Source organism: Artemia sp. Qi Xiang Cuo, chromosome 15 (genome assembly GCF_049724085.1).
Source record: "Artemia sp. Qi Xiang Cuo chromosome 15, ASM4972408v1, whole genome shotgun sequence".
NCBI lineage: Eukaryota > Metazoa > Arthropoda > Branchiopoda > Anostraca > Artemiidae > Artemia > Artemia sp. Qi Xiang Cuo.
Window position 1 is genome coordinate 30,790,306 of NC_142808.1, and position 14,096 is coordinate 30,804,401.

General features: G+C 36.6%; 1 protein-coding gene across 2 annotated transcripts in view; it reads right to left on the reverse strand.

The window, feature by feature from the left end:
- Window positions 1-14,096, reverse strand: part of Zir (dedicator of cytokinesis) — a 233,248-nt gene that overhangs the window by 21,682 nt on the left and 197,470 nt on the right. For both annotated transcript variants that reach the window (XM_089101690.1, XM_089101688.1), the window contains 3 exons: window positions 11,185-11,365; window positions 8,292-8,437; window positions 6,980-7,106 (listed from right to left, as the gene is read on the reverse strand). In XM_089101690.1, coding sequence (XP_088957816.1) covers window positions 6,980-7,106; window positions 8,292-8,437; window positions 11,185-11,365 — 454 coding nt within the window. The remainder of the gene's footprint in view (window positions 1-6,979; window positions 7,107-8,291; window positions 8,438-11,184; window positions 11,366-14,096) is intronic.

Sequence of the window (14,096 nt, forward strand, 5' to 3'; positions counted from 1 at the left end):
TGCGTCACCTTCTTTCTCAGAAGCTATCGGTCTGACTGGATGTGTATCGAACTGGTACTACGTATATCGGTCACGGTATATTCAAATTCTCTCGACTGACCAGATCTAGTGCTCATAGCTTGCTGATTTCGAAAACCCGACTAGCAAGGGGTAAACTACGATAGTTGCGATTTGGCAAAAGTTTTACTGAGTCCTGAACGAGAAGAATCTAGGTTATCTCTTGATTATATGTATTACACAAATAATGCAATATGAAAGTGACTCTAATATGATTTACAGAAAAAACACTCTGAAATAAACAATACTTACAATCAATGCAAACTGGTCCTTCTCAAAAACACCGTATAGTCAGGGCGCCAGATTCTGTATCGTGCACCCATCCACCCCGGAAGGTACACAAATACTGAGGGCGGATCTTATCGTAGTAGACCATACTGAAAACGAACATTGTAAGGCGCATGTCCGTCGTTTGGGCGTTTCTGAGATATAGGCCAAATAAACCGAATTTAGCCTATAACTATGTATGACGATTCAGGATTTTTTTCGAGTAATAGTGCTGAGGAATCTGACGTTGTATTATATCAGTCGAAAGAGGAGATCAACATCTACAAGAATATTATTTTTAAATAGAAAAAAAAACACAATTTTTTCTCTATTTACTGCAGTTTCAAAATAAGTGCTGTAAAATTCGACTAATATCTCAAAGAAAGGCTAAGAACTCGAAATTTCTTCAAGCTAACGAACTTTTTATTTCATATTAGAAAAGAAAGTTCATTCAATTCCCTACAATTTGAGCTAAAAAAAATATAAATTATTATTATTATTAAAAGGTCTGCGAATTTTTTTTGTAGTGTCACTGAAATGATCACTAGCCATATCGTGAAAATGGACATAGTTTATTTTTTCTTCAAAGGGTAGGAATACTTCAAACTTTCTAACTGTTTAAAATTTTTAACTTTTACTTAAAAATAAAAATAGGTTTAAAAAAAATGTTGACTAAAAAAAGTGTTTATTTTGGAATGGACGAATATGTTTCCTGGTGTACTAAGGGGCCTGCAATTACCTTTTTGGGACCTGATTTGCCACTGATACGACTGAGCTATTTACTACATGAAATAATTCTACTTCATAGATGGATTCAGTCGGCCCACTGGAACTGTCTTACTCGGCCTGCCCGTAAGTAACTGATTAGGGACCTGTTGTAATTAAAAGTAAAAGGCATCAAATAAAGCTTTCAAAAATATTCCTCATTTTCTTCTTCCGATAATTCAGATGGGGCAAGGTCAGACTCCCTGCATGCCCAACTCATTCCACGGCAGGAGCATAAGCTGCAGCATCCTTTCATTTTTGAGCAGTTAGTCCTTCCTATATCTTCCACTTTTGCATCTGCAGTAAGCTTGATGCTTCTTTACAGATTGAGACGACCGCATCTACTCCCCCTTCAGCCATCTTCCATCCATGGAGGAGTGGATCTGGAATGCTTGGCCGAGCCTGTACTTACGACTAGATTTTCCATGTAGTGAATATGGCTCTTCGTATGCATGGCTCGAAGGTGGCAGTCCTCACATCTTGTTTCTGGCACCAAATGCAAGCCATTACACTGGCCAGTGAATTGAATCCGGCCTGTTTACCGTACATTTCAATGACCAGGGATTTTGCAAGGTCGGAAACTTCTCTAAACGCGTCGACTGAAAGCTTCCCTTCTGCATCATTGATCCGCTCCGTCACAGACACCATTTTTGAGGCAAAAGTTGGAGACGCCACGGTGTTTAAGAAAGAAGCTTTCCCGACGCCGAATAAAAAGTTCGTTGTGTCACACCCTGAGAGACAGTGCACAAACGGTAACATAACCTGCTCCTCTTTGGACAAGTGCACTCCATCCACAAGCTCGTGTACTGGGATAATGTAAGTCGGGAACTTCGAGAAAAGTTCGTTCAGTCCCTCAGCTTGAAGCTTTTAAAAAAAAATAAACACAGGCTTCTGCCACGTTTGTGTCGTTGGCATGCACAACGATGCTACAAGCGTAACGGCTAGCGTACTTGGCATGTGTCATAAGGCCTTGGTCAGTATCTTCGTGGCTGGAGGACAAGCATTCCTCGTAATAAGTCCTTGAACCCACCTGAGAGAAAAAGGTTGAGTGCGTTCGGAAGCTGATCACCCATCTGCTCCCAGGTTTCATAAGAAATTTCGAGGAGCCGGCTTTTAGACGCTGAGCTTGCAAGTACGGCATCCCATTCTTCAATTGTGCTAAGAGCGGAAATCTGGAGGTTTTTCCCTTTCCCTCGTTGGAGCCTGCTTGCTGATTTCAAGGGGATCGACTCTCCGTGTCCGTGAGCTTCCCAAACAGCCCATCGTACCGATCTGCGACAATGTGGACTTCAGGAATACCCACTGGAAGATCATTCAGCAACGATAGAAGCAATCTCTCCGCAAAGGATTTGACTGTTTCAAACCTGGAAGGCCAATATGACCTTATCTTGGACATTAAGTCAATGATGTGTACTGTAGCTGATGTTGTTTCTTTGGATTTCAAAGTCGCCGGCCAAGCTGCAAGTCCTCCTTTTTTTCTTAGCCAGTTCAACAGCACAGATTTGTTCCCCATCCTCATTTTCCGGCCAAGGGATGTCTTGGTTGATTGTTGAGGAAGATGTTCAAAAATGGATGGAGGGAAAGAAAGAATCTCTTTTGTGAGTATCTTTTGCAACTGCTTTCTCCTTTTCTTCGCCGTAGCTCAACTGAGCAGTAATGATTCTCTTTAAGGCTGTTACTTCAGAGCTCAGGAGATTGGTTCTAGGGACACCCTTCACTTTCTGAGTTTTTCTCTCTGAAGGGAAAGTTTGGAGTGCAACCTTTTTCACTTCTTATTTCCTGTTGCACAGAAAGTCCCCAACCACCTCTTTTCCTCTTGCGGCTACGCAAGTAATATCACAAACAATCTTCTCATCGTCCACAACTTTTGACGTCACAATATTCATTAGGTCGAAGTCCGTTCTGCTGAACGGATTGCCACATGTAGTGAAAATGTCTCGAACTCGATCTGATGAAAGTTGTAAACGTGCCGTCTTCGACTAATTGTCTTTATGATATTTCAACATATCTGTTGATACATTAACTACTTGAAGTATACAATTGCTGATTGCAAATGAAATCGGTAAGGTAAGAATCCAAGCTTCAGTCTGTCTTTCATCCATTTGTTCTCCTATTACTCCGGCCGTCGTCTTTGCATCCTTGTTCACTGTACATTCCAGTAATTGATCGGACCAGGTGGCTGTGAACATGGTGAGCGTTCTCTTTGCTGCGAAGTATCCTTTCATGAACTTCCTGTGTACATCAGGAAAGGTTTGTGGTAAACTTTGCATGTCTGATAGGTACTGTGTGAATCATCTTGTGTACTGAGGATGGTCAGCCGCCGCCAAGTATGACAACATCTAAGCAGTTGTAGTCAAATGAGACTCCCAGTCACAGTCTCGTTCAGCATGAATGAATTGCATCGCTATTTCAAGTGTTTCCAAGATCTGGCGCCAAAAGGCAAACGTGGGTGCCGTATTTCACAGGTTGTCGAAGGCATTCATTATAGGAGCTAAAGTGATCAGGGTATCGCTTGCCTCCTGAAGTGCAGTTCGAGCGTCAGCATTGTTTGCCAATGAAGTCCTGAATAATTCAAAGGCACTACCCAGCTGGTCCAGACGGGATAAGTCTTCTTGTGCTTCGGAGTAGATGTTTCGACTGTTGCATGGTTGTTTGGTGCTTCATGAAGGAAAGGCATGTAAAACACGTCATCTGTCCAGGAATGATTAATTCTACCTGCTGTCATGTGATGAAAAAAAAAAAATACTTCCCGCTAGATAGCAGGTTACTAAACAAAATTCCTATTATCAGGTACACTCTCTAAAAAAGTTTCAGACCCCTCAGACACAATAATTTAATCTTTCTTTCTTAGCTCAATGTGTTTGGAATTAAACAGGCTTTCTTTTTTAATATAAAAAAATTACTTTATCTTGAAAAAATGTCGATTTTTTAGTTTTTCTGTTAAAATTTGTTGACAAAAATCTGATTTTTTTTAGAACTGCAGTAAAAAGTGTACTATTATTTATTTTTTTTTTTTTTACAAAAAAAAAATAATATTCGTGTAGCCCCAAATCTCTTCTTTCGACTGATGTAAGAATACGCTGGATTTGACCAATCTTATCTGTAAAAAAAAAAAAAAAAAAATAGAATCGTCGAACCCCATTATAGGCCAAATTTGGTGTTTTTGGTCTATATCTCAGAAACTTCCCAACGGCGAACATGCGCCCTATGATATTCGTTTTCAGCATGGCCGACTACCCTGGGATCCACCCTTAACATTTTTGTACCTTCCGGCATGGGTACTAATCGAAATAAGCGAGATAGAGAATCTGGCGCTCTGACTAGTAGTGAAGTGGTACCGTTTAAACAATAAACTTCAATAGGCCCAATTTTAAATTGGTATTTTTAAAATAGTATTTCTCTTAACTACAATTTTGGAATTTTACGTCAATTTCTTATCCCACATCTAGTATGATGTCCGGGAAGTTGACGCTCATCAGAATGTATCGGACATCTGTTATATTTTATCTGATCTACCTATTCTATTTTTTCAAATTCGAAAATTAGGATTATTAAATCATTTTCATTTTATTAGACTATTTAATTTAGCTGATCCTACTAGTTACATAAGTTCAAACTAATTAGATTTTCATTTTGACTAGATTCAACTAGATTCTGGACTTTGCAGATGACGTTGTTCTTCTCGAAGAAGCAAAACAGCGACTGCAGCTGCTACTCGACGCCATAGATGAAAAGGCCGAGAAAGTGGGACTTGCAGTGAATGTCAGTAAGACAAAGAGCATGGCCACATCTGACTGGCCGCTGATACTAAATGCAGGTAAAGCAATTGACCAGGTCAAAGAATTTAAGTATCTTGGGAGCTGGATTGAAAATGATGGTGAAATAGCTAATGAAATTAAGAGGAGAATTGGACAGGCGACATCGACTTTTAATAAATTGAAACCAGTTTGGCGCAGTAGTAAATGCTCTCTGCGCTTAAAGCTCAGACTCCTAAATAGCAATGTGCTGTCCATCCTCTTCTATGCTAGCGAATGTTGGAAATTAAACGTCCAACTGGAGAAACGTGTCCTAGCCTTAGAGAACATGTGCCTTAGAAGAATCCTGAACATATCGTGACAGGAAAAGGTCACCAACATAGAAGTCCGTTGGCGAACCGGTCAGCCATTAGTAACTGACCTCTTGATGCGTAAGAGATGGACGTACTTGGTCACATCCTTCGTATGCCAGAGGAGCAACTCCCAAAAAAAATGTATGAGTGGCGCCCCGAGGGGAGGCGGAAAGAGGTCGACAGAGACACACCCTACGACGGCAGTACGACCGGGACCTGAGAAGTGCGGAGCTGTCTATTCAACCACAGTGGGAGGATGTCACGGCTGCAGCTCAGTTCCGAGATGTCTGGCGAGGCTTCATGGACGCCCTATGAGCCATTCCTGGCTCTGGAGGATCTAAGGTCTAAGGTAAGTAGTTTCATTACAATTCCAAATTAAGCCTGGGTTACAAATACGCTAGATTCAACATACGTCCGAAAAACAGCATCAAATGCGTTTTCATACATATTTAATTACTTTACCTAGGCCGGGTTGGCTGATTCAGGGCTCCTTCTTCGATAAAATTATGGCAGTATTTTCGTTATGGCTCTTTGTTCCTCAGAGTTTTCAGAAGTACTGCAAAACGATTTCCTGAGAGGCATCTTTTCTTCCTTCAAAGGCTATTTTAGGTGGTCGGGCTGGGGATATTGACTGGACGTATTTAAACCATCAAAGCGCCTAGAGTCGGATCACATGGATGATGGTTAAAGGGTAATTTAGCAAGGTTAGTAGCAGGTTATTTGATGCACAATCGAGGTACGAAATGCCGGCAAGCTATCGGAGCGAATTCGTTTCAAAAGCCCCCAGTTGGCACCATCGTCAGATTTTTGGATCCATCCAACCACTTTGTCCGTTGCATCAAGAATCACTAAAGCACAATATATTCGTACTTACAAAATTGATTGATAATTGTTTATTTTTCTAAACGTAATTTAGTGACTTAAAACGTTCGGAGGCAAGAGACAGCCGCATCCATCTTCACTGTGATTGGTTGAAACTCAGGCAAGAATTACAGCTCATACAGTTGGATTACAACTAAGAATTTATTGGGATGGGACATTACTTTAATACACGTATTACTGAAACCTCAGACTAAATGAAGATTTAATGACTGGCAGCATGTTCTGATACACATTTTCCTGAAGTAAAAATCTTAGCAGATAAGCAACAATCTTTTTTCGGGCATCAGATAGAATACATCAACATTCTTGGTTTTAAATGCATGGATTCTTCCAGATTTAATAAATGTCGAAAGACCGGAATAAATTGTAAAGTAAAACGCAATAGAAAAACATAAACGCAGAGGAGTAAAATGCCGGCTAGAAAATGCCACTGAGCTTGGGCCAATCTTTTCCTAGTGCCCCTTACTTGAAGAGTTTTCAAGCTTGTAAAAAAAATTTCGAAGGAAGTCCTTTTGTAGTCCCGAAGCACAGGAGGAATAGCCAAAAAAGAAAAGCTTGAGACTTTTTGTGATGTAAAGCATTCTTTTATGACCCCTTTTCCTTCAGGTTCAGAACCAATTATTATCATAGGTGAGACAAGGCACCGCATATCATAGTTAAGGGCAGTTTTCGTTGCTTAAATCAAATTATAAAATAAAGTCGACATAAATCCTGAACATTTTAGCATATATTACGATTTTTTTTATCGAGATAAGTTAATTGTAAAACTTGCTTCACTCCTAAGTTTTTTACCCTTAGCCTAGTTTGAATATTGTTCCGGTACCAGATTTAACCTAATAAGTGACAAATACTCTTTTTTTTGTCTCAGACATAGAATTATTACCAGTCTAAACAACTTACCGATACAGCCTTGTAGGACCATTTGAAGTATTTTGTGGTCTGGAGGCTCTTGATGCACAACTAAAGATAACTCAGCGGTTCGTTTCTGAATGTCTTCAATCGCTACTTCAATTGGAGTTAGAACAACCTAAAAATAAACAATAAAACAAATAAAAGTTTAACGTTTGAATAAAATTCAAATATTGGCTATAATGCCGCTTAAATCCAAATAGATTTTTATTTTCAATTAGTTAAGACTTCTTATACAAGAAGGCAAATACAAGTGGCTACTGCATATGATTATTTACTACACTTTCCCTTCTATGTAACTTATTATTTTTTGTTTTTTCGTTTAAAATGTCTGTTCTTCATAAACTAATTTCGATGTCAAAATGTGATTTCAAACTCTAAAGTAGAAATTACAAATCATGGAAAATTATCTTTTAACCAGGCTTAGATAATTTTATAAAACTGACAGGAATTCTTTGTCTATTACTAGGGTGAGAAACACAGACCTAAATACCAGCAGTAGTAAAAGGTTAGGCAGTAACTTACGTTATGGGACATACAAAATAAACACAGAAAAAAGTGTGGGGCAACAGACTCGCGCAACAGTGTCTTAAAACCGTCATATTGACACGAACAACATGCAGATGATAACTTTCTTTCTGCAACTGCCCCTGTTTCTCCCCTAAACGGTGCCATCTGTTAGAAAGACTGGCGTTACCTTTATTTCAAAATATTATTTTCATGACTTGCATTTGATGGTAAAATTTCAGCATTTAAACTGTTAAAAAATAACATAAAAATGTCGAGAATGATAAAAAAAAAATTAAACTGGCTTTTTTCGACAAGATTTATTATTTATGGAAAACAGTGTTGCTGCTTTGAGAGAATTGTCAATATTTTTAATAGTTTTTGTTCCTCCTTTACAACACTTTTCAAAAACTGTTACATAGCCTATTAGCGGTCTAGAAAATTAATATTTTTATTAATCTGTAATCTATATTAATATAGAATAATATTAATATTTAAACGTAATTTTTCGGCCATAAAGTAAAAAAAGCTGCGTTTGGAATGACTTCAAACAGAAAAACCAAAAATTTCCTGGAGTACTTGACATTCTTTTAAAATTTTCGGTATTTTCTCAAATACTCTATATTTTTAAAAAAGGAAATTCAAATAATAAAAAGCAAAACCCAAAAAAGCTCATTAGCAAGTTTCTGCCATTAGTAGTTTCCCCTCTACTTCAGTTATTTTTATAAACTTTTCAAATAAATCTTTAGGTCAGCACATATTTTGCCAGCAAATCACTAAATTGAGGCTCATTTACCTGCTTTCTATCTACCACTTGGATGCGTGTTTTGATGTATGGAAAATGATGACTAGTTGTAAGAATTGTTTTCCTTTTGTACTGCTCATGAAGCTCCCCGTGAGGTCGTCCGTCTGGTGTGAATGGAGTAGCATACATAAATCGTTCTGCAAATAAAATTCTATTCTCAGCTTGGAAATACATACAAGAAAAGGAGCATGTTCTGAGAATTGAATTCCGGCGGACAGAGATAAACACAGAAAAAAAACAAAAAAAGAAGAAAAACTGGACAATCTGACTATATATTTAATTTTAGTTATTAACCAACGATGTAACGTTATAAGAACATGTCTGAATGGTTTTGAGCCTGATTTTATTAAAGAAAGCTACGAGGCACTTGAAATTTTGTAGTTTTTAAGTCTTCTTTTTTCTTTTAATAATGTTGGCCGTTGAGAAATATAGCGGGATATTCCATTTCCAGAATCTGTTTTATTTAATAATATCCAATTTCCGGAAAATCCCCTTTTTCATAAATGACTTATCTTTTTTTTTAATCTATGAGTATGGAAAGGCATCATGTTTGTCAACATATTAGTGAAAAACAAAATTAAAAAACTTAAAAAAAAAATTAACCTTATTTGTTCTTTTAATGCGATGCTGATGGACTGGCTGCAATGGCCACTTATCCTGCTAATACTTAACAATTTATTCAAGATTTGTGAGTTTTCTGCTGATCACGATAATCAGCATAACTCTGCAAAGACTAAGTGAGTCTTTTGTTCACGCATTCTTAGCTACAATTATCTAGTCTGTTAGATAATACGGTAATGACCTGTATTTGAAAAGACACTCCACTACTTTGAATATATTTAGTATAGCCCATGATTGATGATATTTATTATACTTTGAGGCTAGAATATATTAAAAAAATCTGAATATCCGCCAGTCCATAACTGGTCAGCTGAGGTTGAAAATATTCCTCTCATTCATATAATTAGTATATTTCATAACTGTAGTCATGCTATGTATTGTGTAGGTAATTTTAAATCACGCTTAATGATACACTACGAGGTTGTTTTCATAGAATACATCACTGTATTAGTGCTACAGAAATACATGCCGACTTTCATTTGTAAACGTACATTCCTCTCCATCCAGCAACAAGTTGTTCCTTGCGTGACGCGGCGCCACTAGTATGCGCCACACTTTTACGTCTTTTGGTTTCTATATGGTAAAAGTTGTTTGAGACTCCTGACGTCAGCTAGGCTACTTGCGTATTCTCTATTCGGTGTTTATTAGTAGTTATCGCCAGAGAGTGGTAGGGTCCAGCCTCCGTGGTTTTTACAGAGTTTTGACAACTGGTTGGAAAAATAGATAACTTGAGAAGTTGGAAAGCTGCACATGATTCTTACCTGGGGCCATAAAGGGGGATTTTTTTTGCTTATCTGTAGGCCAGACCCTAAAGAGTAAGATCTGAAGAAGAGTTTTGAAGCATGTGTCAAAGAGGACTCTCTGAAGTCCTTCTGCTTCCGTTTCTTCGACCCACTTTACGCTTTCAAGTGTAAAGATTCGTTCAAGTACGACAAATAGCAGACAGTATCTTCAAGCTGAAGTTGGGGTACGATCTGACAAAAGTGCTCAAGATGTGCAACGATTCCCTAGCCCATCCCAAAATGTTTTCTTAGAATCTTAAATATAATTCACGGTTAAAAAGGAGAATTTTCCCATGCGTCAGAAAGCAATACCATGTTCTCTCACATGATATTTCTGCCTTTGGTTTTGTTTAAGTTTGCTATTTTACTTTCTTGTGGTTATGAATTTCAAATGGTGTCACAAGCGCCTCCTAAGCTTTAACAGTCCTTTCATAGCTGAAGAAATTGGGTGGTTTCTCTTTACTCTGTTCTTAGTTACGATATTAGAAAGCTGTCCCATCGCAAGAAAATGAAACTTCGAACTAAACTATCCTTTTTAACGCTGTTCAATACTTCTTGAAGAGCTGATGAATGCATTTGACATCAGCATTTTTAGTTTTTTTAATTTTTTTACAAAAACTGTTCACGAGGTATAACTCTTGCCAGCCAAAGCTGGTAATTATATTTTAGTCCAGCTTCTGGCAATTACTTTGATTTCAATGCATTCAAAAAGCTTGAAAATGATTTGTCAACCCTAACCACCTTATATATAATCATCCCATAAGCGAAAAAGAGTTTTTAATTATTGTTATGTGGGAGGGATTTTTTCCAGAACTTAGACAATCGTTTCTTGCCACCAGTGGTATCCCTGTGTAAACAATACACAATTGTATTTTTTTAAATAAAAAAAACAAACAAAAAACCTAAAAATGAATGAAACATGGCAAGTTGGACTTGATCAGCGTTAGAAATTTAGTCAGGAATAGAGGTTAGAAAGGTGGCATATTTAGGTGAGAGGTTGAATCCTAAGCTCCCGATCCCCTTTTCAATATTTAATTTTTCAAACGAAATCCATTTGTCCTGTCTTAAGAAGGCTCAAACACTCACACGTTGAGGGTACATTGACAACAGGTTTGAGAGAAGAGATTATGGGGTAACGGTAGTTGTCTGGTAAACTAACTAGTCTTTATGTTATTTATTTTTTAATTACTTATGTAAACAAATATTTTGTAGTTGAATATTAAATACAGTAGTACGATATAAGTTAAATATTTAATACATAAAATATACTAAATTCATATCAAAAATAATATATATATATCACTACAGCATATAAATATAAATTTGATATATTAAAATATATTAATGTATTAATGGTTGTTAAATACAGTAAAAATAAAAAATTAAAATTATTAAAGCAAATAAATATAAATTTCATATATTAAAATATATTAATGTACTAATGGTTGTTAAATAGAGTAAAAACAAATATTGTTACTTACTTAGTCCACAATTCTTTTCAAAAACGGTAACTCTGTGTCGAAGTTCATGGATTTCAAAGTAGGGCTCAACATAAGTAATTTGTAGATAAGCTTTACTTGAATCTAACTTAGCAGTTTCAACAACGTTGGAGTCTTTAATTATGACAACATTTTCATTACCAAATCGTTCGCTGTAAAACGACTGAAAAACAAAAGAAGAAAAAATAGACATTAGACACAATAAAGAAACATCTTTGTTTCCGTGGGTAGTACTAACACTTTTTGAGAATAAACACCAAGACCACCTGGAAGTTTTATTGACAAGATAAATAGCCACAGGTGAGATTAAGCTCTAAACAATACTTTGATCCATGATTGCCAAACATAGATATTTATGTCTAGGTTTAGGGATTGAATTTTCGGCTAAAAGTTTTTTGTTTGTAATGGTAACAATTTTGGTTATTTTTGCACAAGTTTCATCTTTACCGTCTATCTAGACTTTTCCTTGAATTTCCGATTTTTATCCGCTTGTGTTACTTTCAAAAGGCGAAAAATTTACGTTTAGAATAGCTTCAAAATCTACTATCAAAGCTCTCTATGGCAAATCATGCCAACAGCTCATAATCGTGTGATGACTTTAAAGGAAAAGTCCAAATGAAAACGAGTCTCTTGCATTTTTTGCATGCTTAGTGATTTTTTTTTCTTTCCTAGCAATTTCACGACAGCTTGCGTTTTTGGACCAACAACAACCTTGCCAAAATCCCTTTTAAAACTTCACGAAATCCCTACCCTAGCCAAAATCGTATGAATTTAGTATATAACAGGTTTTGATTTTAATATTTTTTAAAGAAAACCTTATGAAAGGAATTTTTATCCCTTTCCTCAGCGTCTGACTCTTTCGTACCCTATTTATCCAACAGCTGTTTGCAGTACGGGGGGTAGAGGTGGGTGAAGTTCACCCTTTCACCCAAATTTCGTTCACCGATAAAATCTAGCAAAAAAAAAAAAAATTACTAGTAACTTAACAAATTATGTGCAACACTTCTACTTTTCTTTCAGGGAACTTAGAAGTGTTTTCGAAAGTTTGGAAATTTGACTTAAACTTGGTTTTTTTATGTTTTTTTCCAGGTCGTCTTTCTTCACTCATATCACTCGGGTAATGAAAGAAAAGATCGTGCTTTGCCAGGTTTCTTTTTCGCAAATAACCCACTTCGTTGACTTTTTATCCTCTCCCTTCGCTTGTTTAGCTCGTCAGGTCGCATCCTCTCGAATGTGGCCTTGCTCCGCTCAGGTCTCAGGTCTTCATCACTCATACAAATATCAGACATTCATTCACAGCAAAACTTTGACCTACTCTCATTCAGAATTATACGGTTTACGTTTTTCTGAACTAGAAGAGAAACCAAATTATAAAATCAACAGGACTAATAAAATTGGCCCCAACTGCTAAAAAATGGTAGAAAGCATCCACTATTGCATTGAAGTGTGTTGGGCATGTATAAATAGAACAAAGGACCATGTGCCTTTTCTTTAAGTGAAATATAGTAAATACCAAGGGCAACCAGAGGAGCAAGTCTCCAAAAGGTTTTACAATTTTCCTATTCTCTAGAACTGTTTCTAGAACAAATATTTCAAGATGTGTTATTTTTTATATATTTTTAATATTCCACGGGGTTCTTGCCCCTACTCGGAATCCATCGATCATTTGAACCATAAATCACATATTCTTTCTAGTGCATAGATTAAAAGGTGGGACGTAATTTACATGAAGGGGGAGGGGTGAGAGAGTTTAAAAACTGGTCTATACCCAAGAAATTATATATTTATCACGTTTTTCAGACCTTCTTTATTTGAACCTTTTATTTCGAGCCTTATCAGAGATAGCGGGACTGCGTTTTCAGACGTACAGTCTTCACAGCATAGTATACTTTTTCGCGTAAAATGAAGCGCGTTTTAGACGATAATCAACACTTTCTACCAGAAGGAAACTTTTGGAAGGCATAAACTGTGCCAGGTATTGAGGGACCCATCAAAAACTTTAAAAACAATTTTAACTTATTTGTGCCGACTTTCCTTAAAATCTTTAACTTGCCCTGATCTGGAGAAGATTGCCACCGTTCTGGAAAACATCTTTGATTGGTTAGTAAAATACTTGTTTTGGAAGGAGAAATAGGCAGGGTTTCGATAAGGTTATAGTGCTAAAGATAGGGTCCGAGTCCTTGAGGACTTGGACCTTTTACCTCCCCTTCCCGGGGACAGATCTGGTTGAATTTCGAAATTCCCTCAGGGTTAGTTTTTTTTCTCAATATGTAAGATTTTAGTGGTTGTGTGTAGAGAATACTTGGCTGAATGTTGTTTTTTTTGTGAATGTTGTGAGGTGTGTTGGGTTGTTTGTGTAGATGATTCTTGAGTTCCCAGCTTTTGCTTTTTATTTTGTTTATTGAAGGGGTGGAAGAGTGAAGCGAGAGAAGATATTTATTCTTTTTTTGGTTGGGTTTTGTTAGGGTCCAAGAAAATAAAAGGAAATAAAAGGAAAATAGTTATTATATATAATTTTTTTTCTTCGAGTGTTTTTTTTTTCGAGCTTTTTGTCCAGCATGCAATAATGCATTGGATAGTGTCTTTTAAATGAGATGTTTATTTATTTATTGTAACCCGTTTGTAAAGAACAAAACAAATAAAATAAAAAAAATAATGAAAAATATGCAAAGGGAAGGGTAGACTGTACGTAGCACCTTTATATTTATAAAGAACTTTTGATAGATTCTTGATAGAGTTTGATTTAATACTTAATAGCGACTTGATACTTGATAGAAACTTGGCAGATTTTGAAGAACATTGATAGATTCTTGATAGAGTTTGATTTAATACTTGATAGCGACTTGATACTTGAGAGGCTTGATACTTGATAGAAACTTGACAGATTTTGAAGA